This window comes from Barbus barbus, assembly GCF_936440315.1.
Source record: "Barbus barbus genome assembly, chromosome: 7".
Taxonomy (NCBI): Eukaryota; Metazoa; Chordata; class Actinopteri; order Cypriniformes; family Cyprinidae; genus Barbus; species Barbus barbus.
In genome coordinates, this window is record NC_136735.1 from 38,622,431 (window position 1) to 38,650,130 (window position 27,700).

At 36.9% G+C, this 27,700-nt stretch overlaps 2 protein-coding genes across 3 annotated transcripts in view; both read left to right on the forward strand.

The window, feature by feature from the left end:
* LOC306872217 (uncharacterized protein) overlaps nt 1-19,562 on the forward strand; it is a 45,636-nt gene extending 26,074 nt beyond the window's left edge. For both annotated transcript variants that reach the window (XM_079420706.1, XM_079420707.1), the window contains 18 exons: nt 1,639-1,797; nt 1,881-1,973; nt 3,617-3,700; nt 3,777-3,893; nt 3,973-4,143; nt 6,724-6,879; nt 7,819-7,899; nt 7,980-8,090; nt 8,176-8,358; nt 8,450-8,665; nt 10,572-10,778; nt 10,856-11,059; nt 11,801-11,935; nt 13,948-14,060; nt 14,155-14,252; nt 14,504-14,615; nt 15,890-16,143; nt 19,378-19,562. In XM_079420706.1, the coding sequence (XP_079276832.1) occupies nt 1,639-1,797; nt 1,881-1,973; nt 3,617-3,700; nt 3,777-3,893; nt 3,973-4,143; nt 6,724-6,879; nt 7,819-7,899; nt 7,980-8,090; nt 8,176-8,358; nt 8,450-8,665; nt 10,572-10,778; nt 10,856-11,059; nt 11,801-11,935; nt 13,948-14,060; nt 14,155-14,252; nt 14,504-14,615; nt 15,890-16,143; nt 19,378-19,484 (2,601 nt within the window). In that variant the 3' untranslated portion in view covers nt 19,485-19,562. The remainder of the gene's footprint in view (nt 1-1,638; nt 1,798-1,880; nt 1,974-3,616; nt 3,701-3,776; nt 3,894-3,972; nt 4,144-6,723; nt 6,880-7,818; nt 7,900-7,979; nt 8,091-8,175; nt 8,359-8,449; nt 8,666-10,571; nt 10,779-10,855; nt 11,060-11,800; nt 11,936-13,947; nt 14,061-14,154; nt 14,253-14,503; nt 14,616-15,889; nt 16,144-19,377) is intronic.
* A 1,251-nt stretch (nt 19,563-20,813) lies between these two features.
* LOC306872441 (transmembrane protein 255B-like) overlaps nt 20,814-27,700 on the forward strand; it is a 17,850-nt gene continuing 10,963 nt past the window's right edge. Inside the window, exons 1-3 of the mRNA XM_079420998.1 lie at nt 20,814-20,967; nt 22,293-22,435; nt 23,311-23,373. Coding sequence (XP_079277124.1) covers nt 20,934-20,967; nt 22,293-22,435; nt 23,311-23,373 — 240 coding nt within the window. The 5' untranslated portion in view covers nt 20,814-20,933. The remainder of the gene's footprint in view (nt 20,968-22,292; nt 22,436-23,310; nt 23,374-27,700) is intronic.

Genomic DNA, 27,700 nt, shown 5'->3' on the forward strand with positions numbered 1-27,700 from the left:
TAAAAAGGAAGACTATTCCAGAGCCTAGGTAAAACAACGACAGATGGACGGGAACTCTTTTGGACCAAAGAGCAAGCCCTGCCCAGATTTCAAAAGTAACACAAAAGTAACGTAACACATTACTTTCCATAAAAAGTAACCAAGTAACGTAATTAGTTACTTTTTTTTTAGGGAGTAATGCAATATTGTGATGCATTATTTGTAAAAGTATTTTTCCCCAACACTCTTCATGATTTTATCACGATTCTCTGTCATGTTGGTTTTACTACTTTGTAAGTTGTCTGAGAAGTACTGCAGAACGAATTTCAGTGTTTTAAAAACACAGCATTACAAGGTCACGAAATATAATATAACATAAAAAAAATGAATGCCAGACATTTAGTCCAAAGTGGGCAAAGATTACCGTCTTTGTTATTAAAAAATAAGAACAAAGATGGTGATTACAAAGACACATAATATACAAATAAAACAAACGATGCTTAATTTTTCAGGCACAGGTGTATTTAGCAGGAGCATTCAAGAAACTGAATGAGCAAATATTAAAATAAAACACTTCACTGTGTAAATAGATTTTTATTAAAGCAGCTGTATTAAAGTTTTTCAGTGTAGAGCAGGGAGTGATCTTTTCTGTTTTGTTGTTTATTAACTATATATATATATATATATATATATGTATATGTATATATATGTGTATATATATGTATATATATGTATATATATATATATATATATATATATTAGTATATGTATGGGTATAGTTCACCCAAAAATTATAATTCTGTCATGATTTACTGCTCACTCTAACTTTTGGGTGAACTATCCTTTTAATGACAAGCGGCAGCATATTTAGTTCTCACTTTAAGAGCTGCGCATCTAATATACAGGAACAAATCTGTTTTCTCCTAGCTGTTCACTTTAGACGTAACCAGATGCATTCATTTGTAAACCTTGTGTTTTGACCGTATTAGATGCAAAATCAATCAGATGTGAAAGACCTCTTGGTTCAGTAATCAGGCGCTGTCTGACAGGCTTTTAGTGCATGCGCTTCAGGTGTAGGCTACATGCTCAGAAAAAGCACTCGTCACACTGACAAAAATATTTTCTTCCTTAGTATGCGTGTCTTGTTTTCTAATATAAATATCTAAAAATTATTTAATCGGGATTCATTTACTTGACAAGTAAATTGACTAAAGATATTTTGTTATAAAATGTCTTGTCATTTTACTTGTCAAGTAAATGCATCTTAATTCCAGAATTTGTAGATATTTATACAAGAAAACAAGACACGCATACTAAGGAAGAAAATCATTTTTTGCAGTACAGAACGTGAATGAAATGTATAACCCGCAAGGCTTTAAAGCACATAATGTACTTTTGTGATTGTGAAAAGTGCAGTGTAACTCTACCGCTGAGTTAATATTTGATGTGAATGTACAGTATATTGAGACAGAGCCGCCAGAGCTGCAGCTGATAGAATGTGTGCTATAGTGCGATACTACAATATTTCTTCAAAAGCAGATCGCGGACACATTTGAATCATCCACGATCAAAAATAGTCATATCATGCACTCCATCAGCTCCTGTGCTGCTGAGTGTGATTCAGATCCATAAGCAGAGCATTTCTCCGCTGCTTCACAGATGGTGCAGTTGAGACAGGAGCTGCAGTCAGTTTGTGCCGAGAGAGACCGTCTGATGATGGAGAGAGACGCTGCGTGTAACCAGTCCGGCTCTTCCACCAGCATGACGTCTCTGAGCGAGGGAGGAGACCTTCAGGAGATCCTGCAGGGTGTTCGAGAGGTAACCGCACACGGGTGGTGTGCCTTTCTGAATGAATGAAGAGGTTAGAGCTGGTTTACTCATTCATATCTCTCTCTCTTCAGCTGATTCAGGCTCAAGGAGAGCTCAAACAGAAGAATCATCAGGTGTCTGGTCAGCGGAGTCCCACAGAGAAGCAGAAAGCTCAACTTGAGCAGGTACGTAACTCTGTGTGCAATCATTTAATGCCAGAGAGCACATAGTGCATAGAGTTTCAGTGTTGGGGGTAATGCATTACAAATAATGTGAGTTACGTAATCAGTTTACTTTTTCCAAGTAACTAGTAAAGTAATGCATTATTTTTTATTTACAAGAAAAAATTAGTTACTTTTTCAAATAAGTGACGCCAGTTACTTGTTTTATTTCCTATTTATTGACTGAAAGCTCTGCTGTCTCCATGTTGAGAGAAATCAGGAGTAAGATGTTACTTTAGTTCTAGAATAAAACAACATGCATTAATTCATCTCACTCACAAAAAGCAAACATTCAGTATTCCTCAAAATGAATAAAAACCATGAAATGCAACTCAACATTTAAATTGCAGGTTTGAGTCATATTCAATGATACAAATATGATTTATGTGTTTAATCCCAATTTATGAACTAATGTCTTTGCTGCTGACCTTCGATGATCCAATTCAATCATACTAATAAGCAAAAGTAATATGTAACATTACTTTCCATAAAAAGTAACTTTGTAACCCAATTAGTTACGTTTTTAGGGAGTAACACAATATTGTAATGCGTTACTTTTAAAAGTTACTCTCCCCAACACTGTAGAGTTTCTGCAGCTCTTCAGTCTTCATTCACGCTTTCACAAATTAAGGCATGGCATTAAATGTTGCATGCACTGCAAAAAAGTATCTCTTTCAATATTCCTGCCTTGTTTTCCAGTACAAATATCTAAACATCCTTCGATCAAGAGATATTTACTTGAGATGCAAAAACGAAGATGTGCAGTCTTGTTTTCTGAGAAAATTAACAATTAAACGACTTTATGCTTAAAACACACACCTCTGTCAATGGGGAATAAAAACTTGTTTTCAGTTTGAATTAAGTTTATTTTTATTTTAATCCTAAACTCACTTCATTTTGATCAGTTTCTCATAAAACAAGACAATTTATTAAAGTGATAAAGATCTGTTTGGAAGTTGTTGTTTTTTTTACTTTGAAGCATTGCTAAGACATTTAGAGACCATATTGACATTGTGCTCCATTCAATTTATCCCTTAAATTTTCATTACTTGGTCTTAAAAAGGTGTTTTATAAGTCTTAAATTTAGCTTCGTTAAATCTGCAGAAACCCTGTACATGTTAAGCACAGTTGAAATTTAAAACATTTTTTTTAATGAATCCTTCAAAATCTTCAAGACAAGTCATGAATTTGAGACTGATTTGTTTCGCTCTAGTGACTCTGAATCTTTTGTGCAGTTAAGTTAACACAGAGCTTCAAGTCATTCAGTTCATTATTAGCTTGCAATGAACGGAGCTGGTTGGTCATAACTGGTGCTTTAAATTTGAAAGTTTACACAAAAATTAAAATTTTCTTAATTTACTCAACCTCATGTTCCAAACTGAACTGACTTTCTTCCTTCTGCGGAACACAAAAGATGCTGTTTTGAAGTATATTGGTAACCAAATAGTTTCGGTTCCCATTGACAAAAAATATTGTGAAACTGTTGGTTACCAGCATTCCTCAAAACATCTGCAATAATTGTTAATGGAAAATAAATTGGAAGAAAAACCATTTATTTCGATTCTAATTCCTCATGATGTGCGTGTTATGTCTTTGATCTTGTCCAGGTTCAAGCTCTCACTGAGGAGATGGAGTCTCTGAGGAATCAGAGGGTGGTGCTCAGGAAAGAGCTTCAGGAGGCAGCTGCGACTGTGAGGCTTCATCACATGAATAATGTCATCCGAGCTCCACACAGCATGTCTCTGACTCTGTTTACTCTTCCCGTAGTCTAAAATGTTTCAGGATTTACTGCACGTTACTAAAGAGGAACTGAAGCAACAGCAGAAGGAGAACGCAGATCTGATGGAGCAGAGCGCTGCGAAAGAGTCTCAGCTTCAGCAGCAGGTGAGTGCTGTTAGATAACAACCTTGCATACGGCAGGTGAATGATTAAACGCCTAATCTCTCATTCTGTTTCCTCTCAGATGAGTCAAATGAGTGAAGATCTCTCAGCTTTACGAGACACAGACATCCCAAACCTCCAATCAAACCTCACCTCACTTACAAAAGAGAGAGAGGAACTCCAGGAAACGCTGAAGAGAACCAGAGAAGATGGAGAAAAACTGAGACTGGGTCTTCAGAAGAGCGAGGAGACGGTATGCTCCTTAATATCTATCATAGATCTTATTTTAGTCATTTTAGTTCATACTGCTCACACCCAGGAGAACTGCTCATTAAGTGTTGCCAACTTATCAACTTTTCAGACTACCCTAGCAACTTTTTCTTCAGAAAGCACCTAGCAACAAATATAGCTGTTTTTAAAATGTATTTGGCAACTTTTAGCTACTCGGATGATTTAAAAAGTCACATTTTCCCTCTAATTTACACAAGAGAACATCAAAGGTGTCTAGCTGTACACCTCACAGCTGCTAGTTGCAATTGTTCAATAATAAGTGTTCATTTATGATAACACCTTGTTAGAATATGTAGAAAAACGGAAAATGTACTTGTAATTTTCTGCTAGGACATTATTAGTTAAGTTGTAATATGAAAAAACTAAATAAAATACAATGTAACTTTAAATTCAAGTAAAACAAAACAACTGAAAAATCAACAACTACTAACTAACTACCAATACACTGCTTAAAAATATAATTGTTCTGAATGTGTGGTTTAACTAGTTAATACGAAAATACATACAATTTAAATGTGTAAATGTTCGATATTTCTATGTTGTATTTAAAAATAAGTATATAAATATGTGTCCCTGGAGCACAAAAGCAGTCATGAGTAACACAGGTATATCTGTAGCAATAGCCAACAATACATTGTATGGATCAAAATTATACATTTCTCTTTTATGACAAAAATCATCAGGATATTAAGATCATGTTCCATGAAGATATTTAGTAAATTTCCTACTGTAAATATATCAAAACTTCATTTTTGATTAGTAATATGCATTGCTAAGAACTTCATTTGAACAACTTTAAAGGAGATTTTCTCAATATTTAGATTTTTTTGCTCCCTCAGATTCCAGATTTTCTAATAGTTGTATCTCAGACAAATATTGTCCTATCATAACAAACCATACATCAATGGAAAGATGATTTATTCAGCAGATTATGTATAAATCTCCATTTCGAAAAATGTACCTTTGTGACTGGTTTTGTGGTCCAGGGTCAAATACAGGTACGTCTCATAAAATTAGAATATTGTGAAAAACAGCATTTGTTTGTAACTTTTCAAAAAGTGAAACTTTCATGTATTCTAGATTCATTACATGTAAAGTAAGACATTTCAAAAGTAAATTTTTTATTTTGATGATTAGAGCTTATTAGGAATGGCATGAGATCAGCCTGTGGCTCTGCTGAGGCACTATTGAGTCTTCAGCTCGTCTGGATTGTTGGATCGACCGTTTCTCATCTTTCTCTTGAAAATAGCCCATAGATTCTCTATGGGGTTCAGGTCAGGCATGTTGGCTGGCCAATCAAGCACAGTAATATCATGGCCACAGTGTGTCAGTGTGGGCAGGTGCTAAAGTCCTGCTGGAAAATGAAATCAGCATCTCCATAAAGCTTGTCAGCAGAAGGAAGCATGAAGTGCTCCAAAATCTCCTGGTAGACGGCTGCATTGACTCTGGACTTGATAAAACACAGTGGAGCAACACCAGCAGACGTCACAGCACCCCAAATCATCTCTGACTTCAGAAACTTCACACTGGACTTCAAGCAGCTTGGATTCTGTGCCTCTCCACTCTTCCTCCAGACTCCAGACCTTGATTTCCAAATGAAAAGCATAATTTGAATGTATCTGAAAAGAGGGCTTTGAACACTGAGCAACAGTCCAGTTCTTTTTCTCCACAGCCCAGGTAAGACGCTTCTGACGATGTCTCTGGTTCAGAAGTGGCTTGGTAGCCCTTTTCCTGAAGACGTCTGAGCGTGGAGACTCTTGATGTGAAGCTCTCACAAGTGTTTGAATCAGCTTTGCTTGACAGTATTCTCAAGCTTGTGGTCATCTCTGTTGCTTGTGCACCTTTTCCTACCCAAATTCTTCCTTCCAGTCAACTTTGCATTTAATATGCTTTGATACAGCACTCTGTGAACAGCCACAGCTTTCAGTAATGACCCTCTGTGACTTACCCTCTTTGTGGAGGACGTCAATGTTCATCTTCTGGATCATTGCCAAGTCAGCAGTCTTCTCCATTATTGTGGTTTCAAAGAACAAGAGAGACCCTGAATTTATACTGTAGAGATGGTCATTAATTGAAACTCAAATATAAATATTCTAATATATTGAGATACTGATTTCAACTTTCATGAGCTGTAAGCTCTAATCATCCAAATTAAAACCAAAAACTTTTGAAATGTCTTACTTGTTATGAATGTAAAATATATATGAAAGTTTCACTTTTTGAAATGTTACAAAAATGTTTTTCACGATATTCTAATTTTTTTGAGATGTACGTATACAGACACACACACATGCATATATATGTTTGTTTGTTTTTGTTAACAAATCTCAACATTTCAAGTCGTATTCATAATCATATTTTTTGCTGAGATTTGAGTGATCTGATTGTGGATTCTATGCAATTGAATTATGATTACAGGATGATGTCATCGCGCAATGACATCACAACGTCAATTAGCAGCTTTTAGCAACAAATTGTCCCATCTTTAGCAACTTTCCCTGAAAATTAGTTGGCAACACTTACATAAAGTAATGTTTTTTAGAGAAAGCAGCTGACAGAGGAGCTGGAGTCTCTCGCTGGCCTGAAGGATCAGCTGGAGAATGAGAAGACCCGTGCTGAGCAGGTCCTCGAGTCTTTAAGAGACGCCACGAAAGAGAGGGATCAGCTCAAACGAGAACTAGAGGGAAAGATGGAGAAGGTGAGGACTTAAAATGTGCTGAAAAGAGCACTCCTACAAACTGGATCTGACGTCCAAATTTAGCTCATTTAAGTCAAATCACCTTTATTTATACAGAGTTTTTAACAATACCGATTGTCAAAGCAGCTTTACAGGATCAAATAGGAAAATAGTGTGTCATAAATGCAGAAGGACAATAGTAAACACTCAATTTAGTTGGTATGAAAGCTGGTTTTTGAACTAAAGGTTGCTTATTGTGGAAAAAGGTTCTTTTAGATTATTAAATACTTGTACAAGTAATTAGTTTATTATCCAGTGTCTTTGCTGCTGACCTTCGATGATCCAATTCAATCATACCAATAAGCAAAAATTACTCTAGATAAAAAAGAACAATGTTTGATTAATTGCTGAAAAGTGTTGAGCTTTCTTCTTCTGTGTTCTTTTGTACAGACATGAATTCACTTTTCCTTCAGCGTGAGGCTTTTGGTGTGAAGGGCTTGTACGTTTGCCAAAAATAGAACTTTATATTAAAAACAAGCAAGCCCTGCCCAGATTTGAAAAGTAACGTAACGCTATACTTTCCATAAATAGTAACTAAGTAATGTAATGACTTCTTTAGGTAGTGACGCAGTATTGTAATGCATTACTTTTAAAATAACTTTCTCCAACACTGTACAGGACTGACTAAAGTGAAGACTGTTTGTTTGCTGTTTTTTATTGTATTTGCCATGAAAATGACTTCAGATGCTGACATGGCGTTAAATAAAAACAAATACTACTACTACTACTACTTTAGATTATTAAAATGTTCTTCACACTAAGAATTTTTTTTTTCTTTTATTAGCTGATCACCGAAAGGTTCTTTGGAGAACCAAAAATGGTCCTACACGCAGTCTTAAAAGGGTGTTCACTGGTCAGTAAGTGTATATTTGTGTTAACATTGTAATCATACTCCCACAGCTGGCACACATTGAATCAAAAGCAGAGCAGCTGGAAAAGCAGAAGATCTTGCTGGAATCTGAAGTCCATTCCCTCAGTCAGGTGAGTGTCTCTTCATGTTCTAACCCAGAATAACCGGTTCCTTTAACTTGCTTTTAAAGCTGACTCTCATTGTGTTTCAGTCTCTCACTGAGGTGAACTGCAGCATGTCTTCTGATCAGAGTAACCTGCAGTCCAAACACCGACCTGCACATCTGATTCCTGGGATTGAGGCGTCTGGTGAGAAACTGCAGGTAAAGATGATGATGATGATGATGATGGTGTGTGGTCTTAAGACTGTTTTAATAGTCTGACGTGAGGTTTTTCCTCCATGTGAAGGCGGACTTTGCGTCGCTCCAGCTGATCATTGACCGTCCCACTAATGCTTTAGCGGACATAAACCGTGAAGAATGGACCGTAATCTATCAGCTGCTGCAGATTATTCCAAAGGATCGGAGAACAGTCGTCGTTACACACACTAAGAAAACAACCAGACTGAACCATGTGCTGATCAAGATTGCGGTAAGAGTCTGCACAAATCACAACAACCAACATCTGATCGGGGGATGTTTTTGAAATTGAGAAATGCTAACCCGAGGAAACCCCATTGCAGGAGGCTTACAGGAGACTGGCGCAGCGCTATAAGACTCACTTTGAGACGCAGGTGCAGCGTGATGTGGCCTTGTTTGAGGAGTCTCGCCTGCAGGACCTGCTCGCGCTCACGGCTCGGTCTCCGTCACAGTCTTTCCGATCGCTCCAGGATGACTTCCAGGAGGTCTGGGATCAGAGACTGACACATCTGCTGGAAAGATGGCAGCAGTACCTGCAGGTATGATCATTTTTGTTTAGCTATAGGGCTGGGCGATATACAGTCATGGCCAAAAATATCTGCACCCTTGCAATTCTGTCAGAAAATGCAACACTTCTCTCAGAAAATTGCTCCAATTGTAAATGTTTTGCTGTTCACGTGCTTATTGTTTTTGTTTGCACTGCAACAACACAAAGCAGAAGAAAAGTCAAACTTGATAAAATTTCACACATAACTCGAAGTGCATTTTTGGGTTCTGTGTGGAATTGTATCAGATATGATTTTTATTTTTTGTGTGTTCCAATGCAAACAAAAAAAACATTTGCAACTGCAACAATTTTCCGAGAGAAGGGTTGCATTTTCTGACAGAATTGCAAGGGTGCCGATATTTTTGGCAAAGACTGTAGCTATACAATTTATCACAATGTTTCATCATTTGGTATTTATTTTTTATTTTTTTCTACAAATTTTAATTGAGCAGGATGAAACTGATTAACAGCAACAACTTGTACAAAAGCTGATGCTATTTTTAATTTGGCCAATTTGAGTCAAACAACTAATCTCTAATCTCAAAATAATCTCCTTTATTATATTTTATATGCAGATTAAATAAGTGTTTATGCACGTTGTGTGAGACGCAAGTGTTCTGTTCTGGCGTGCGCTTTTTCTGAGCGCATATACACTTGAAGCATGGGCACTACAAACCTGTCAAACAGCACCTGATTACTGAACTAAGTTATCTTTTGCGCTAATACTGTCAAAACACACAAGGTTTACACATAGACTCAGTTGGTTATGTCTAAAATGAAAGTAAACAGTTGAGAGGGAAACTGATATGTGCCTGTATATTAGATGCAAGTCTTAAAGGGACAGTACTAAACATGCAGCTGGCCGTCATTTAAAGGGATAGTTCACCCTAAAATTATAATTCTGTCATTTATTTATTCACTCGCATGTTATTCCAAACCTGTATTAATTAACATTTGCTGGTCCACATGAGTTTGATAGCAGGAAAAATAAAATACAATGGAAGTCGCTGTGAACCAGGTTTGGTTTTCCACCTTCTTCAAAATAGCATTTATGTTCAGCAGAAGAAAGAAACTCATTCAGGTTTAAAACAACTTTTGAGTAAATGATGGTATAAAAATAAAACATTATGACAGAATTAACAGACAGATGAGACCATTTTTATTCTTTAATGTTAAAACAACAAAACACAAAGAGATAAATCACTCACTGCTCTTGACTGAAAAAAATGTAATGGTTGCTTTATTAGGAATCAATCTATATAGTGTTTTATTTGTTGTGTGTGTGTGTGTGTCAGTTGAATGCTCAGCTAAATACAGCTACTGTACCTGAAAATAAAAGCACTGTTTGTTTTATTTGTATATTGTGTGTATTTGTAATGTGTATCTTTTTGTTCTTATTTTTTAATAAAGATAAAATAATGACCGATTTTTATCTTCGCCCACTTTGGGCTAAATATCCACCATTGTTTTTTATATTTTGTTACCTTGAAAGGCTTGTCACCCATAACACGCTTTTAAATGAACAAAGCTAAAAAAAACATGTTTCCCTGTTTATTGATGAATCGTCTGTGTATCGTCGATTAAATACCAATGCCGTTTTATCGCCCAGGCCTAGCTAGAAACTAGAAAAGCACAAATCTAGTCAATGACAATAACTAGTATTGTCTTTTTCCAGCCACGACTGACAAACTTTATTGAACTAAACTGAATCAACAGTGAATTGAGTTGAATAATGACACTCTTGTCTTCTGTAGAGTTGCTTTATTCATCTTCTAAAATAACTTTGTGTGAAGCTGCTTTGAAACAATCTGTCTGGTATAAACCGCTATAGAAATAAACATCCTGACTGTATTTTTCAATATCCTGGTACTGATGAGTCTTATTTGTGTGTTGATCAGACGCTGGAGGCTGGTCTAAGGGTTCTGGAGGATGGTTTAGCCAAACACGCAGTGATGGTGTCAGAGGAGCATCAGCACAGGATCCGTGAGCTGGAGGAGCTCAGAACTCTGCTGGGATCTCCTCACACCGCTGCTATCATACAGATGCTCGAGCGACAAATCACTCGCCGCTCCAAAGCAACAGAGCATCGGAGCACGCTTTATTTTGTAAGCGATGCATATGTTTTGAAATGGTGTTATGTGTTTGTCCCGCACCTTTCCTGACCATCAGTTCTGGTTAACAGGCTCTGTTGAATCGATGCGAATCTGCACGCTCCCCGCTCATATCTGCCTCTGCCGAGTCGGAGCAGCAGCTGAAGGATCAGAGGAGACAGACTTTAACTCTGCTTCAAGCCCAACACTGCACCCTGCCCAAAACTGAGGCTGAACTTCTGCAGGACAATCAGCGAGTGTCACTGCAGCTGCAGCAAACGCAGAAACAGATGGAGGTACGGAGAGAGATGCTGTTATGCAGGCTTAAATCAGCATGAAATGGAAATTCACACTACTTTTTCTAAGTGCATCTTATTGTGAGTGATTTTATCCATGCATTGGAGCACAAGAGCAGTCATGAGTAACACAGGTATATTTGTAGCAATAGCCAACAATACATTGTATGGATCAAAATTATACATTTCTCTTTTATGACAAAAATCATTAGGATATTAAGATCATGTTCCATGAAGATATTTTGTAAATTTCCTACCGTAAATATATCAAAACTTCATTTTTGATTAGTAATATGCATTGCTAAGAACTTAATTTGAACAACTTTAAAGGAGATTTTCTCAATATTTAGATGTTTTGTCACTCCAATTGACCTATCGGTAAACGTTTATTGTGTCTCTGCAGTTAAAAAGACAGTTGACATTTCTGGCTATACTTTCGTTATTTTTAATAAATTCTTTTTTTATTTTTTATTGATTACTCAGGGTTATCTAATTTAACTATTTGTGTCTTGTTGTGTTTTGAATGCTACCCTGCACTTTTATTTTTTTATTTATTAAATGTATATTCTGTTCTAATTTACGTAAATTAACTTTTTTGATTTGTTTTTCGGTGCCTCTGTGTTGCGCTGTAGTTAAAGCATGCTCACACAGGCAATTTAGCCAATTTGATTTGCCGGCAAGGGAAATCCCAAACCCCCAGCGACACTAGCTGCCAGACGCTTACCAGTGTTTGTCTGGCAGGAGATTCAGGAGCAGATGAAGGACCTGAAGGTCCACGCTCATGCCTCAAATCTTCAGCTCCAGGAGCTCAGTGGCCAACTAAAGGAGAAGGAAGCCCTGATCAAGAGCTTGAAAGACAAACTTACAGAGTCAGAGGTTGGTTAATAGTTGACGGTTTGTGCAGGTCATTATACACTTTGTTCGAGTTTATAGAAAGAAAGCAGAAATGTGCTGAGAGTAGGGGTGTGCGATATTAACACATCTCTTTTCTGAGATTTTATCGATAATTATACTTAGTTGATATTTTTCTGAGTGTGTTATTGTGCTGGTATCTTAAGGACTGCAGTGGACAGCTGACTCCTAAAGTTTTTGATATTCTTCATATTCTGTGTGGTGGTCAGATAGAAATTAATCTTTTCCAATAAGTTTAAATTGATTTTGACTTTTTTTTTTTTTTTTTTTTCTAAAAGTGTGCATTATCTTTTAAGTCAAATTCTTACATTTTAATCAGTTAATTAGAATAATAAGACATTAGGGCTGTGACCAAGCAAATGGAATCAGTATCAACAAAGAATCTTTGCAATGCAGAGGAAACACAGAAGCTGCGTCTGAAGAGGCGTTTAGATGCATTTACAAACTGTTTAATGCAGGACATGAATGCATTTAACCTGCAGTTACAAATGCATAATGTTTTGATATTAAACATAAAACATTGAATAAATACTTTAAATGTGATATTAAATCGCCAGTACAGGGCTCTACAGTGCAACCATTTCAGTCTCATGCGCCACTGCGCTTCTCCATTCAAACACAGCGGTGTTTCATTTATGAATGAACTGCATTTTTAAACAATGATTCAATTATCCATTCATAAAGACAGTCAGGTACTTCATTCCTGAATGAATCAGCCGTTCTAACGAATCAATTAAATGAATGATTCAGTGATAAAATCAGTGACATACCGCCACCACCTGGCAGTTTTGGTTTAATTTTTAAAGTAATTTTAATATTTCTACATTTGAATATGTATATTCAATATGTATATATTGTATATTTAAAACATTAACCTCAACATGAATTTATTTGCACTTATGCAACCTCTGAGCCTCATTAAACATCTGAAAATACACCTACAAGCCACTTGTTCTTCTGTGCCGCCTCTGTAGTACACATTTATTCCTTAAATACTGATTTCATTTGATTGGTATCTTATTCTACTACTTATTCTACTTGTTTTTATTCTGTTTTAATTAGAAATGATAAAGCATATTAATATTTTTTTTGAATCTGACATAAAAGATTACATAATTTAATAAAGGTAGAAAAATGCCATTACAAAGGTAAAAACAAAATTCCCTGTAAATCACTGAGTCAAATATCACCTCGTAATGGGAAGGTTCATTTTTGATCAGAAGTTTTGATTATTGATTTGAAGGAGCTCCTAAGTTTTTTAAATTCTGAGCACAAGAGCTCCTAAAAAGAAAAGCAAGCGTAAAGCCCTGCAGCAGGTGGCAGTAAGTCAGTGTTAATAAGGGAGTCATTACGATTGAACCGAATCATTTAAACGGTTGATTCATTCAGGAACGAATCACCATCATGTTGCTCAGAGACTGTGTTTGGAATGAGTTTTATTGTCGAAATTGTGCAAAAATAGGAAATGGTGTCTAAAATGTAAGTCTCTTAATTAACTTAGTTTATTGAACTGTTGTAAAAAAAAACAAAAATCTATCACATTTGTAATAAATTTTTGGGGAAAAAACTGCACTTTTCGTGTGAAATTGATCAGCTATATGAAGGTATAAATGTATACATTTTCTGCCTCGATGTCTTGAACTTGTGATCATTGTAAATGTATTGTAATAGACTGAATCATGCTGTGAAAGAACACTCTAAATGCACACTAGTCTAGACAGTCTGTACGGCTGTTTGTTTGACTCGATAATGTCAAATTGCACATTAAAACAACAATTATAATATCCTTATTGCAGACGATATATATCGCACACCTCTAGCTGAGAGCCGTGCAACACATTTCAGTTCACCTGCACCATATCCAAGCTTTCCTAATTAAATACTGAATATGAGATTTTTATTTTGTGACCGAATGCAGTTTTTGATTCTCTTAGTGTCTACATCATGCTTGATTGTTCCTGTAATTTGTCCTGCAGGTTCTGGCTAAGAGGAGCATGACACCAGAAGCTGCTGAACTCGCCGCTCTCAAAGACAACCTTGTCAAAATGGAGCTGGATCACATCGCAGTCACCACGAGTCATGAGAAGGAGTATGTGTGCCGTTTATGAGCCGCTGATCCTGTGAAGTATGGTTTAGTCTGGGAAGAGCGTGCTTGATGCGTTTCTGTGATTGTTTCATTCTAGAGTTGCACAGATGACCTCTGTGTTGGAGCACAGAGCCGATGTCATCCGCAAGCTGAAAGAGACCCTGAGGAAGATGCAACAGGACGATGAACAGTCATGTAAGACACTTAGATCCCATTCAACCTGGAACTGAATTCACAAACGATTGATTGCAAATGATTTAATCCAGTGATTAGATGGCCAAAGTGAGGTTTAGTTAAGATTATGGTGACAAACGTGTTTTTCTTTAGAATATCCTCAATGATGATTCATAGCAGGAAAATAACTTAAGCGAGTGTTGATGTGACTTTCTAAGTGTTTTATGCATATCTTGTGCTCCTAGTTTGATCTGCTTAATTGTCTTCTACAGTCATAGACGGCGAAGAGTTTGACCTTAAATTGGTCTCGAGCACCAGAGCGGTTACGTCCCTCAAAGAGAAGAAGATGGAGGAGCTGCAGAAGAAGAACGCTCAGTTTGAGAGGTAACTGCACTGAAACATCACGGCATTTCTGCTGCGGTCAGCACTAGGGCTGTCAAAATGGCTAAACTATATTCGATCATATTTCACTTAAATATGATCAATATTCGAATTTAAAAGGCATAATTTCAATTTAGGGGAAAACGCATTTATGACCTCATGTCAAAAGATGAAGGGAATTTTGGTTTCTCAGTTCATGACCCTTTTAAAGCAATACATTAACATGACTATCTGTGGAAAAAGTTCATAATGTTTATTAACCAAATATAATAAAGTTGCTTAATTCTAAACACAACCGCATCATGTATGCATAGTTTAATACAAAGGGACGAAAACCAATCACACAGTACTTTCTTCATTTAAAAACATGAGATGCAGTGGGATGGAAAAACACAAAGTCGTTTTTTTAAAAGTTGGAATTACATAAATTTTACATGATTTCTAAACATGCAGCTCTCTTGTGCGAGACGCGAGTGCAACACTGATAGATCTCCAGTAAATATATCTGGATTTATTCATCTTTAGACATTTGCACAGGAAAACAAGATAAGAATACTGAGGGAGAACATCAGATTTTTGCAGAGTGACCAGAAGATATAGTAAAAGTTATATTCAAACCTTAAGAGAACCTTTTTTTATGTTTTTGTCCTTTTGAAAAATGAATTGAAAAGTAATGGAGATCTGCAGGAAGTTGTATTTTCGAACTTTAAAGTGTTGCTAATACAAGACTTCCACATTTAGAGACATATTGATGTATTGAGTTCCATTCAGTTAATTCCTTAAATTCTTTTAGTCTTAAAAAGACAATTTTCCAGAGAACGTTTTAGAATTTGTATCATGTTGATGTAAAATATCTTGTGTTCTATATTATAGTTTGTTTCTTTGCTGGTTTTTATTGTATTTGTTATACTTGTATTTTTTTAATCGTTTTTGCCATGAAAATAGCCTAAGATGCTGACATGGCATTAAATAAAAATATACTACCGCTCGTCATCAAACCTGCAGAAGCCCTGTGTAATAATAATAATAATAATAATAATAATAATAATAATGCATTTTATTTTGAATGCGCTTTTCTTAAACCCAAAGTGCTACAGTAAAACTAAAACACAAAAACAATACAACAATTTAAAACAACCTTAAATAAATGCGTCTTAATCAACTTTTTAAAGTGATCCAGGGTTGGTGCATTTCTGATATTAAAAGAGTGCATTCCGTAATCTGTGTCTCCTCTGTTTAAGCATGACTCAGACCTTTCCTAACTGTTCCTCATGTAGTCTGATGAGCAAGCAGCAGGAGGAAATCAACAAATGGAAGCGGAGAGCGTACAAGATGAAGGAGAGCAAGCGAGACGCTCCATGCACGCCAACCAAACGCCTTCCTCCTCTGACAGAGACGGAGCTCAACTCACCGAAGAAGGCGTTCCTGGACTCGCCCAAGAGCAAGTTCTTTGACGTGCGCTCCAGCGTTCCTATCCCCCTCAACCATCCCACACAGTTCTTCGATAACTCCGGCCTCGGGGCGGTGCCAGGTATGTGAGCGCTGCCTCTCTCATACGGTCATGCCTGCAGATCAGTTACTGTGAGTGTTTTCATGTTAGAGGATTCCTGTACTCTGGCCGAGCCCGGCGTGGATTCTTCAGACAGCGATGAAGAGGGTAAATGCACGTGTGGGGTGTTTTTAGGGGTGGGCGATATGGCCAAAAATATCATATCACGATTTTTTTATCAGGAAAATCAAGATTTTATCACGAGAAAAAGCACACGTCAGAACAGTGCGTGAATTAAACGTTTCACCGGCAAGATATTAAACCAGATGCAAATAATGTACTTTTGTGTTTGTGAATAAACGTAGTGTCCCGTGAGTAAATTTACCACAGAGTTAACTTTTGATGTGAATGTACAGTATATTGAGACGGCGGCACCAGAACTGAACTGATATAATGTGTGCTGTAGCCGATACTACCATATTTCTTCAAAAGCAGATCGTGGACACATTTGAATCATCCACGATCACAAATCGTGATATCGCACACCCCTAGGTGTTTTTCACTAACACACGCCAGTGCTTTTGGGACACAGAGTTTAAACTGGCACATGTGAAGCTCCATAATCCTGCTGAATGTTATTCCTGCTCTCTGATTGGTTGTGTGGTGTGGTGTTGTGGTGTTTCACTCGAGATCGAGATGATGACTCGAGATGGTTAGGATCGTGTAGAGCACAATCCATCATTCTTTAAATTGACAGAAGCAGAAATCATGATCACGATTAAACAATCGTCTGCAATATAGGGCTGCAAAATCATTAATTGCGATAAGTTTGTTTGTGTACTGTGTATTTATGTATATATAAATTAGTGTTAAACGATTAATCACATCCAAAATAAGTTTGTTTACATTATATTTGTGTACTGTGTATATATAAGTACACACAGTATATATTTTGAAAATGTTTATACATTTATATATTCATATGCTTATATTTTATATATAAACATAACATTTTTCTTAAATATACACATACATATGTACATGGTATACACACATTATGTGAACAAACTTTTTTTGGATGCTAATAATTTTGACAGCACTAATATAAATACTTATGTAAGTTTTTAAAAATATTTTGATGTATTTGTATCTAAAGTTGTTTAATTTATATTATAAATATGAACATTTTATAATATATACATGTGTGTGAATTTATATATGCATACTATGTGGGTGTACCGTGTATATTTATTATGTAAACACAGTTTTATTTTGAATTGATTAATCGTTTTGCAGCCCTACTGCGATTATTTGCCTGCTGTTCTTTTTTTTTTTTTTTTTTTTTTTTTTTTTTTTTTTTTTTTTATATATATATGTACACACACACACACACATGTTGGTTTTTGTGGTTTATGGGGACTCTCCATAGGCGTAATGGTTTTTATACTGAACAAACTGTGTGTGCTATTGCCCTACACCAACCCTACACCTAAACTTAGCCCTCACAGGAGACTTTGTGCATTTTTAGATTTTCAAAAAAACACCATTTAGTATTTTTAATAATTTATTTTCCTTGTGAGGACCAGCCAAATGTCCTCACAAAGTCAAAAATCTCAGGCTTTACTATCCTTGTGGGGACATCTGGTCCTCACAAGTATAGCTAAACACGTACACACACACACACACACACACACAGAGACACAGAGACACAGAGACACAGAGACACAGAGACACAGAGACACAGAGACACAGAGACACAGACACAGACACAGACACACACACACAGACACAGACACACACACACCAAAGGCGTATGATTGTAATTTGGCATTTGCGTTCTTGCATTGGTAACAAGCCCCCCCATCGGCACTTAATCAGTATATAGCATGTGTTTTCATTCTTAAAGTGACAGCAGACTAATAATAAACCTGCTGCTGTCCAAGGAGAAGTAGTGCTTAATGCTCCTGAATGAATAACTTTTGTAACATTAATAATGATGAGTCATTATTAAACTTATACAGTGAAGACTACATTTATTTTATATTTTGATTATTAAATTTCTTCTACCTGAAATTCTTTTACATAAAAAGCGCTGTTTATTGAATTTGGCTTTGTTCTATTGTATTTATTTTGTGCTGTTGCTTGTAATTTGGTAGAAAAGATTTTTAGTACTAAGCCCATACTAGCAGCCCCCCAAAAAAAGTTGTAACGGTTTTATTTTTGTAATTTATTTTATTTATTTGGGTTGGGCCAGTAGATGATGGCTGACAGAATCACGATGTTGAGCTGATATGGTGGTTCCCATCTTCCGCAATCCGCCGTCCCGATGCTGTGTTCAGAAAGGAAATGAAGTGTACTTCTGATCTCCTCTAAGGGGAATAAATCATGATCTTTCACTGTAGACATCATCTGATGCCAATCTGGTCGACATCAGCATCGCTTAACCCTAATATTTATTTTTCCACATAGTTTTTTCCAACAACTGGAGTACCTCGTTCTTGTTGTTTCCTAATCAGGATTTACACTGTTTTACACACTATCACCCAGAAGCCTGAAAGACTTTCTTGACACTTGTTGTTTATTTTTCTTTATTATTAAAAATAAACACAAGTGTAGGCCTATTATTTATTTTTTTGTGAATGTCTCAGTTGAGGTACAGGATGTGACTTTCAGATAAATGTTCATGTTATATATTTGTGAGTTTAAAATGTAGATGGTTGTTTAAAATAGGTATATAATATCATCGATAAATGATCAATATACTCGTATCGAATCGTATTGTAGAATTTTGAGGTATCGGCAAATATTGTGTTGCTGGGTATGAGAATATCATATAGTATCGTGATGAACTCTCTGATTTACACCCCTAGCAATAACGGTTTATGAGCAGAATAATCATGATTTAATGCAGCCCTAATGACAGAACAATGGTGCCTGGTTTCTCCTTTCCTGTCACCTGATGGAGTTTGGTTTCATCGTCACCTTTGGCTTGTTTGGTGTGGGTTTAAATGACAATATTATTGATTTAACTGCACTCACACTAATGAATGAGAACACAAACGTGAACTGAATTGACCGAGTTATGGCTCTATCGTCTTCTGTAGAGCTGCTTTACAGCTGAAATTGAATGTTTCATAATTGATGAATTTGACAACATTAGCATCTTATTTTGTATATGTATTAGTGTGAAGCTGCTGTAACCGATCTGTATTGTATGACGTGCTATAGAGAGATGTGGCCTGAGTGCTGCAGTAACTCGGTCTGTTTCTGTTGTAGACTCCAGCTCCAGCGCAGCAGCAATAAAAGACTGGTGGCAGATTCCTAACTCTTCCCCAGAAAAGCCTGATGCTGGCGCCAATGCTAACGCATGCCCAACGCAGTAATTGCTGTTTGTCTGTCTTGTTTGTTGACTTTTTCTGTTTATTTTTTATTATTGTAAATAAAGTCAGTCTTTAAAGTGCAAATGTGTTGATTTGAATGGTTTGGTTTGACAGGTTCACACAGCAGCAGCAGAATCGCTTCTGTTTGGAGAGATTTAATGTGCTTCATGTTCATCTGGTTCTGGAACTCATTTGATTCTTTAAACTCTCAGGATTCAGATCTTTAAGGCTATTGCTTGGATAATCCTGAAATAAACGAGGCTTCTTTTCTCCCTGATCAAAAGCATTAGTTAGTACTTCTGAAATCCACTATTGTGGTTCTTCTAACATTGTTCCAGTATGATTGAACGCTTATGGTTTTCTTGATAAATTGCTTTGGAAAGCATCTGCTAAATGGTTCGATCTCAGTGCAAAGATCATAGATTTATTTCACAAATATATGGGTGATATATCTGTACAAACAGTAAAGCAGCTGAGGTTTGCTATAAACCCAGTTATGAAGGAATGATGTCAGATCTTTGGCTAATATTCTGGCAAGGTTCTCTCAATTATGAACAAACATTAGAATTATTATGTTAATTTCTGATCTGTAGTAATGTTTCAAAACATCACTAAAATGTTGTTTGAAACTTTAGGTGCTTGTCTAATGTGTTTTTAAATGTTTCTAGTTTTATAATTTTCAGAGAACATTCAAAAGTAACTTTTCCATTATATTTGCAAAATGATGCCATGAAACGTTCACTTAACATTTGCATAACCAAAGAAAAGATGTTTTTAAACGCTTCTGAAACCATGTTTATAACCTAGAGCTAATGTTTTTCCTCGACAGGATGCATGGCTTTGTCTGATTTATGAAGTGTTTTCAGGCAGGTCTTGTCAAGCCAACACTCAGAGTTCAGCTTTAACTTCTAGAGTTCTGTACTGATGAAGAACTCAAGACTCTGTTGTTGTTGAAGGTCTTGGTTTCAGACCCCCCCCCCCCCCCCCCCCCCCAAAAAAAAATACTTTAGAGCTTAGCAAAGAAATCAGTTTTATATCATAGCCTAAAATATGATATAATTAAGCAATATCAGAAGAGCAAAAGTGCTTTTATACAAATATTCAATAAAGAAAAGTTAATTTTGAAAGCACTATTCTCAACATTTATGCATGTTTGATTGTAGAACTAATGTTAGATATTTCATTTGATCGGTAACAGCTTTATATAGTGTCTTATTCGAATTGTATTGAATGAATTAAAGACATTTGTCAAGCAGTGAATGATGAATTGTAGTAGAGCTGGTCTTGCTCTGTGTTTGAGGAGATTGTGGCGTCGCGTGGTTTCTCGTGACGGGAGCGTCATGCGTCAGTGTCGCGCGCATCGCTTTACCGGTCTCTCCGCTGCGGGATTATTATAAACACAAGTCTCTTTATAAACTTCATATTGTGTGCGTGAAACATCAGACAGACGCGATGCAGCAGCCACAGACGAACGCGGATCCCGCAGGTGAGAGATCATCATCATAACATCAGCTCATCTGTAATAAACACATCATTATAACTTATTCTCACATACATGACGAGCATCTGAGGAGAGCAAGTTCATGCATTAATTACTTCATGACACGTGTTCTGTGTTTGTTACATTTGAATGAGTTGCAGTTCATTTCAATATTCAATAACACATTTTTGTTTGTTCATAGATTGAATAAAGTATGGCCAGAAAGTGCAAATATTCTCTTGGGTCTCAAATGTGTTCATAAGAGCTGCATGCATGATGATAAAACCAGGAAAAGTCACTTTTGGTTGAAATCTAAGGTTAAGCACCTGCTGCAGTGTTTTTATCCTCATCGTTGCATGAAATGCAGTGCAGTTTAATATTATGGCATGTTAGTTTAAGAAATACCTCACTGCTTCTGACATGTTTACTGTAAATCTTATTTTGCAGTATAAAAGACTTTATTTCTATAGCGATTTTTCAAAGCAGCTTTACTGAAAATCGTGATGTGAATATTTCTAATATCGTAATATATTCATGCCTCGTCACATTTCTCGGATTAGATCATATAACGGTAATATAGTGTATATTTCGCACTGTTATAAAGAATCAAGCTGATTTTGATCAATGGCTCCAGAATGCCCAGCAGCTTCTGTGTATAGTTACTAGTTATATATTACTAGTACTAGTTACTATTCCCAGTTTCCCTAACAGTGGACGTTCTGTCAAGGTTCTCTCGACGTTATGAACATGTTTCAGGAACATTTATCGAATGTTTGTTCAAAGCTGTCAGGTTTGTAATTCTGTTCTTCAATCTTTAGCACACAAACATGCACAGTTTGTTAATGTTTTAGATGTTCAAGTCGAGTCACCTTTATTTATCAAGGGCTTTAAACAATACAGATCGTGTCAAAGCAGCTTTAAATGTGTTGTGTTCAGAGAACATTCAGATCTGTTATATGTGTAATGTTTCAGTGCTTCAGGTTTTTAGATCTGGCTGATAATATAGTTGACATATTGCATCAATACTAGTGCACAGCTGTGTGTTGTTGCTAACACTTTACTTTGATCGTCCACTTTAGACATTCTACTAACAGTAGGTAACTTTGTAACTACATGTCTACTAGCAGTCATTAGAGTATTAGTAGACTTATACTAACACTTTATTTTGATGGGTCCACAACATACTGACTATAAGAAACTTTGCAAGTATATATCATCTTATTCTACTAACCCTAAACCTGCCTTACTCAGAGTTAGTAGACATGTAGTTACAAAGTTAGAATGTCTGAAGTGGACTATTGAAATGCAGTGTAAGTGTGTTGTTTGTCCAGATGTGTTTGTGAAGCGGCGGCGGACGGCGCTCTGGTGTTCGGTGTCTCTGTTCGGACTCTCTGTTCTGGTTCTGGTGGTCGGGCTGCTGTCAGCCACACAGACGGATAACGTGGCCGTGTCTGGATACTATCCTGGGATTATAGTGAGTGACTCTACACCATCACTTTCATCAACTCTTTCTTTTGTTCTTTCACTGGAGCAGTAAAACAGCAGCCTGTCATTATTTTGCTGATGAAGATGGAGTCAAGACCAGTGTTGGGGAAAGTTACTTTTAAAAGTAATGCATTACAATATTGCGTTACTCCCTAAAAAAGTAACTAATTGCATTACTTTTTATGGAAAGTAATGCATTACGTTACTTTTGAGTTACTTTTCAAATCTGGGCAGGGTTTGTTTGTTTGTTTTTAATATAAAGTTCTATTTTTGTCAAACATAAAGCCCTTTTACACCAAAAGCCTCAGGCTGAAGGAAGAGTGAATTCATGTCTGTACAGTAAAGCACAGGAGAAGAAAGCTCAACGCTCTTCAGCAAGAAAGAAAGAACAAATGTTAGTTTATCTAGAGTAATGTTTGCTTATTAGTATGATTGAACTGGATCATCGAAGCTCAGCAGCAAAGACACTGGATAATAAAATATAATAAATACATAAAGGATATTTGTATTATTGAACATATTTAATTATTGCAGGTTTGCCTCATATCCTGAGTTGCATTTCACTGTTTTTATTCATTTTGAGGAATACTGCATGTTTGTTTTTTGTGAGTGAGATGAATTAATGCATGTTGTTTTATTCTGGAACTAAAGTAACATCTTACTCCTGATTTCTCTCAACATGGAGACAGCAGAGCTTTCAGTCAATAAATCAGAAACAGAGTAACTGGAGATACTTATTTGAAAACATAACTCAGATATTTTCTTGTAAATCTGATTGCGTTACTCATGTTACTTGTAATGTGTTGCCCCCGACACTGATCAAGATATTAGGTTAAATCAAGTGTGTTCTCTTCTCGATGGCAGCTGAGTTTTGGAGCATTCTTGGGAATCGTTGGTCTGAACCTGGTGGAGAATCGCAGGCCGATGGTGAGTACAAGCAGCCCAAATCCATCTTGAAATGGCTTTATGGTGTATTTTAGATCAACTATCGGCTCTCTGAGCGACGTAATGGCTCATCAATACAATTACAGCCATTGTATTTCAGTGAGGTTTATTTCTGTCCCCGTGAAATATATTTCAGATAATATTACTTGTTTTAGTTGGGAACACGAGGCACATCCGCCGTCAGATCGATGAGTGTGATTGGATATGTGGTCAGTAATGCTGAAAGTGATTGGCTGATGGATCAGGTGGAGCTTTAGCTGAATTAGATTAGCATTGATGATCGCTGGGCTCAAGGAGCCTTCAGTCCAACTCAACCTTATAGAAACCAGATGTTTGCTGTTTTCATTGCTGGAGTATCGCTATAGACTGTGATGTGTTCAGTGTGGTTGCTAGGGTGTTGCTATGTGACTGTAATTGACACTATTGTCACTATTGTTCAGTGTGCTTGCTAAAGTGTTTGGTATGGTTGATAGGGTGTTCAGTATGGTTGCTAAGGCGACTGTGTGTTTGTTGTGGTTGCTAGGGTGTTCGGTGTGGATGCTAGGGTGTTTGTTGTGGTTGCTAGGGTGTTCGGTGTGGATGCTAGGGTGTTTGTTGTGGTTGCTAGGGTGTTCAGTGTGGATGCTAGGGTGTTTGTTGTGGTTGCTAGGATGTTCAGTGTGGATGCTAGGGTGTTTGTTGTGGTTGCTAGGATGTTCAGGGTGTTTGTTGGGGTTGCTAGGGTGTTCAGTGTGGATGCTAGTGTGTTCGGTGTGGTTGCTAGGGTGTTCAGTGTGGATGCTAGGGTGTTCGGTGTGGTTGCTAGGGTGTTCAGTGTGGATGCTAGGGTGTTCGGTGTGGTTGCTAGGGTGTTCAGTGTGGATGCTAGGGTGTTTGTTGTGGTTGCTAGGATGTTCAGTGTGGATGCTAGGGTGTTTGTTGTGGTTGCTAGGATGTTCAGGGTGTTTGTTGGGGTTGCTAGGGTGTTCAGGGTGTTTGTTGGGGTTGCTAGGGTGTTTGGTGTGGTTGCTAGGGTGTTCAGTGTGGATGCTAGGGTGTTTGGTGTGGTTGCTAGGGTGTTCCTCATCATGTTCTGACGGCTGAATCTTGTATTAATGATGCTGTAACCTGGTTTAGCGACTCCATCACAAACGGGGTCCAGAATGAATGTTTTGACACACCTGTCAATGACAAGTGAATTCAATATTTTTACCAGCCATTAAACTGCTTATTTTTTTCAATATGCAATTGTGTTGCTTTGATTATTAGGATATTGTGAGCAGCCAACCAGCAAAATGTATAAAATGTTTGTAACTGTCAGTTGTTAATTTTAAACCCTGGTAATAAACCACACACACACACACACACACACACACACCAATGTTACCATGGGGAAGGGAAGTTGTGGGTCTGTAACCATGGTGACGTGTTGTTGGTCTGTGTATGATTTAGGCTTCTGTTGTGTCATGAGCTCTGATCTCAGTACATAATTAAACTTTTATGATCAACACACACTCTCATTCACACAATCTGCATGCACACACCCCATCACACAGGACAGTTCTATACACACACACACACACACACACACAGTGAGTGCACACACACGGTAAACTGAATCCAGGCGCTCAGGTGAACACATTAATGTGCAACAGCCCGTATCACACTGCAGCTTCAGCTTCCATTTCCTGAGCGTCACTGCAGACTCAGTCCCGTGACCTCTGACCCCTCGGAGATTGCAGGAAGTGACCAGAACATTATTGCCAGAGAGTTTCGAGGTCAAACGCTGCAGAATGAAATGAGACGTCAGGGTGATGATGATTCAGATGTTCACCTTCAGCCTTCAGAGAACAAGATCTTCTCAGATTCATCCATTATGTAACGCTTTGTTAAAGCCAACATGAAACCGGAGCATAAAGTGAAATACTTTCAGACTGAGAAGCAGTTTTTATTCAGAACCGGTTCTGTTTATAAAAATCCGGATCCTGAATGATTGTCATGAGTTTGGCTCTGTTTACAGTTCTTCAATATTCCTCTGTTTGAGTCTTATTATTGGATTGATGCTTTTTGCTTTTATTTTATGGATCATTTGACATTGGATCAAGATGTTGTTTTTAACCTGCTTTAAAAAATAAATATATGGAATATAATTGAACTAAATGTGATGAGAGAGAAAGGTTGTTTTTAAAATTCCGTCATTTAAGTCATTTCTGCAGTTTAGTTTCAGTAAATGCTCTTGATAGACTGAAGAAGTTTAAGAGATTCATTTTAAAGCAGTTTAACCAAAACTATTCTACTTTGATTAAATCATGACATTAAAATGTTAACACAAATCTTGTTATTGATTAGTATGGCATTAGGAGTAATTGAGTTATTTAGGCAGCGGGATGATGATTTATGATTCAGTGCAGATGAATCAGTGTTCATGTGTTTGAATCAATGAGATCTGTTGTATTTCTCTTCTTCACCTTCATCTCAAACACTCTTCTGTTTTGTAATTTCCCGAGACCCACTCGCTCTTCAAATACATGAGCAGTGAGCACTACAACATCTGCCCTTGAACATTTATGAGTGCTTATATAACCCGTGCTGGATTCATCACCGCACAAACCAGTTCATGGGCTTCACTGAGCTGAAGCCGAACACATGTGCGTGTCTGTTTGAGTTCTTAATTAACTCAGTTGGTCTGTGGATGTAGTTAGTTAGTAGAGCTAGGATAAGCTGGAGTGCTGACGGGTAACTAGAGAGCCGGTGTTGAGTTACTGATCGCTGACATGGAGCTTCACACATGCATCTTTAAAGCGTCTGTGTTCAGGGTTTGTAGGTTAGACGTCCTGTAACCTCTCCAACTGAACCGCTGGTCTTCAAGAAACCAGCTGAAGTAAACTCTCATTATTATTTGTCAGAAACTAATAAACAACTGCACCTGAAAAAAAGCATGCTAATGGTGAAACAAATCATTTGAATGAAGCATGGGTATACAGTAGTTAAATATTACTGACAAACAGCACTGAAAAATGTAAAGTCAGAATTATGAGATATAAAGTCAGAATTGCGAGATAAAGTCAATTACCCTTTTCCCCTTTTTTTCTGTGGTGGAATTTTTAAGATATGAATGTAGAGATATGAATTCAAAATTCTGAGAGAAAAAAGTTAGAATTGTGAGATATAAATTCAGAATTGCTAGATCAAAGTCGAGATGTAAAGTCAGAATTGTGATAGACACAGTATCAAATCAGAATTCAGAAAAAAAAACTCACAATTCTGACAATTTTTTCTGAATTTTAAGTTTATGTCCTGCAGAAAAAATGATTGTGAAACAAAAACTTGCAATTAACTTTTTTTAATGTTTTATATCCCATGGAATATGAAAGAAATGGCTTTAATCCATCGGCGGTTCTGAGTTTAGTTGGACTGAAGTGTGTGGTTTGGATGGAGGTCTGCACTGGTTTGAGCTTTATTGAGCGCGAAGGACTCGTTTTATTGGTCTGTTCTGGAGGTCACGTGATGTTTGCCTTGACTCATTTATCAGCAGTGAATAAACTCAGGCTTTAGTTAGTGCAATTAAGCAGAAAAATGACATGATCGTAAAGCTGCAGGTCCATTTAAAAGCGTATTAGCGCGTGATTGATGATGTTCCAGCTGTGATGTGCCAGTTAGCATGAGAGGATGTGTGTGTTTTACTAGCGCTCTGGGGTCATCAGGACACTGAATCTGCACTGTTAGTAGTGCTTTAGTACTGCCACTGAACCTAAACACAGTCAGTTAGTCAGATGGGACTTTATTTGATGTGTGTCATGAAACTAGCTTTATTTGAAATATGTTTGTCACCAGAATATCACCTCATTTGCTCATGACTGTTATTAATGTGAAGTCACATTTATTTCTACAGTGCTTTACACAATACAGATGGTTTCTAAGCAGCTTCACAATAGTAAACAGGAAAATTACACAATTAAGTTACAAAATGAATCAATTATGAGCCAAATTCCTTTCAGCTGTAAAGCAGTTCTACAATAGAGTCATTATGCAGATCAATTCAGATTTAGTGTTAATATGGTGTGCTGATAATTGCTATAGTTAAGGCCGTTATTAAAGATTCGACCTCCAGAACATTCTGATTGTAACCAGTTCAACACAAATCATCTCGAATGAGAGAATTATATTTGATCATGTTTATTTCATTCAAACATCCTGCAAATGCAGTTTAGCTGCTCTTATAAACAACATGAAATACTATCAATTCTAACATGCTACTTATTCCCTTTTTTTTTACTATATACTATATTATATATGAAAGCATGTATATTTGAATGGAGACTAAAAACTG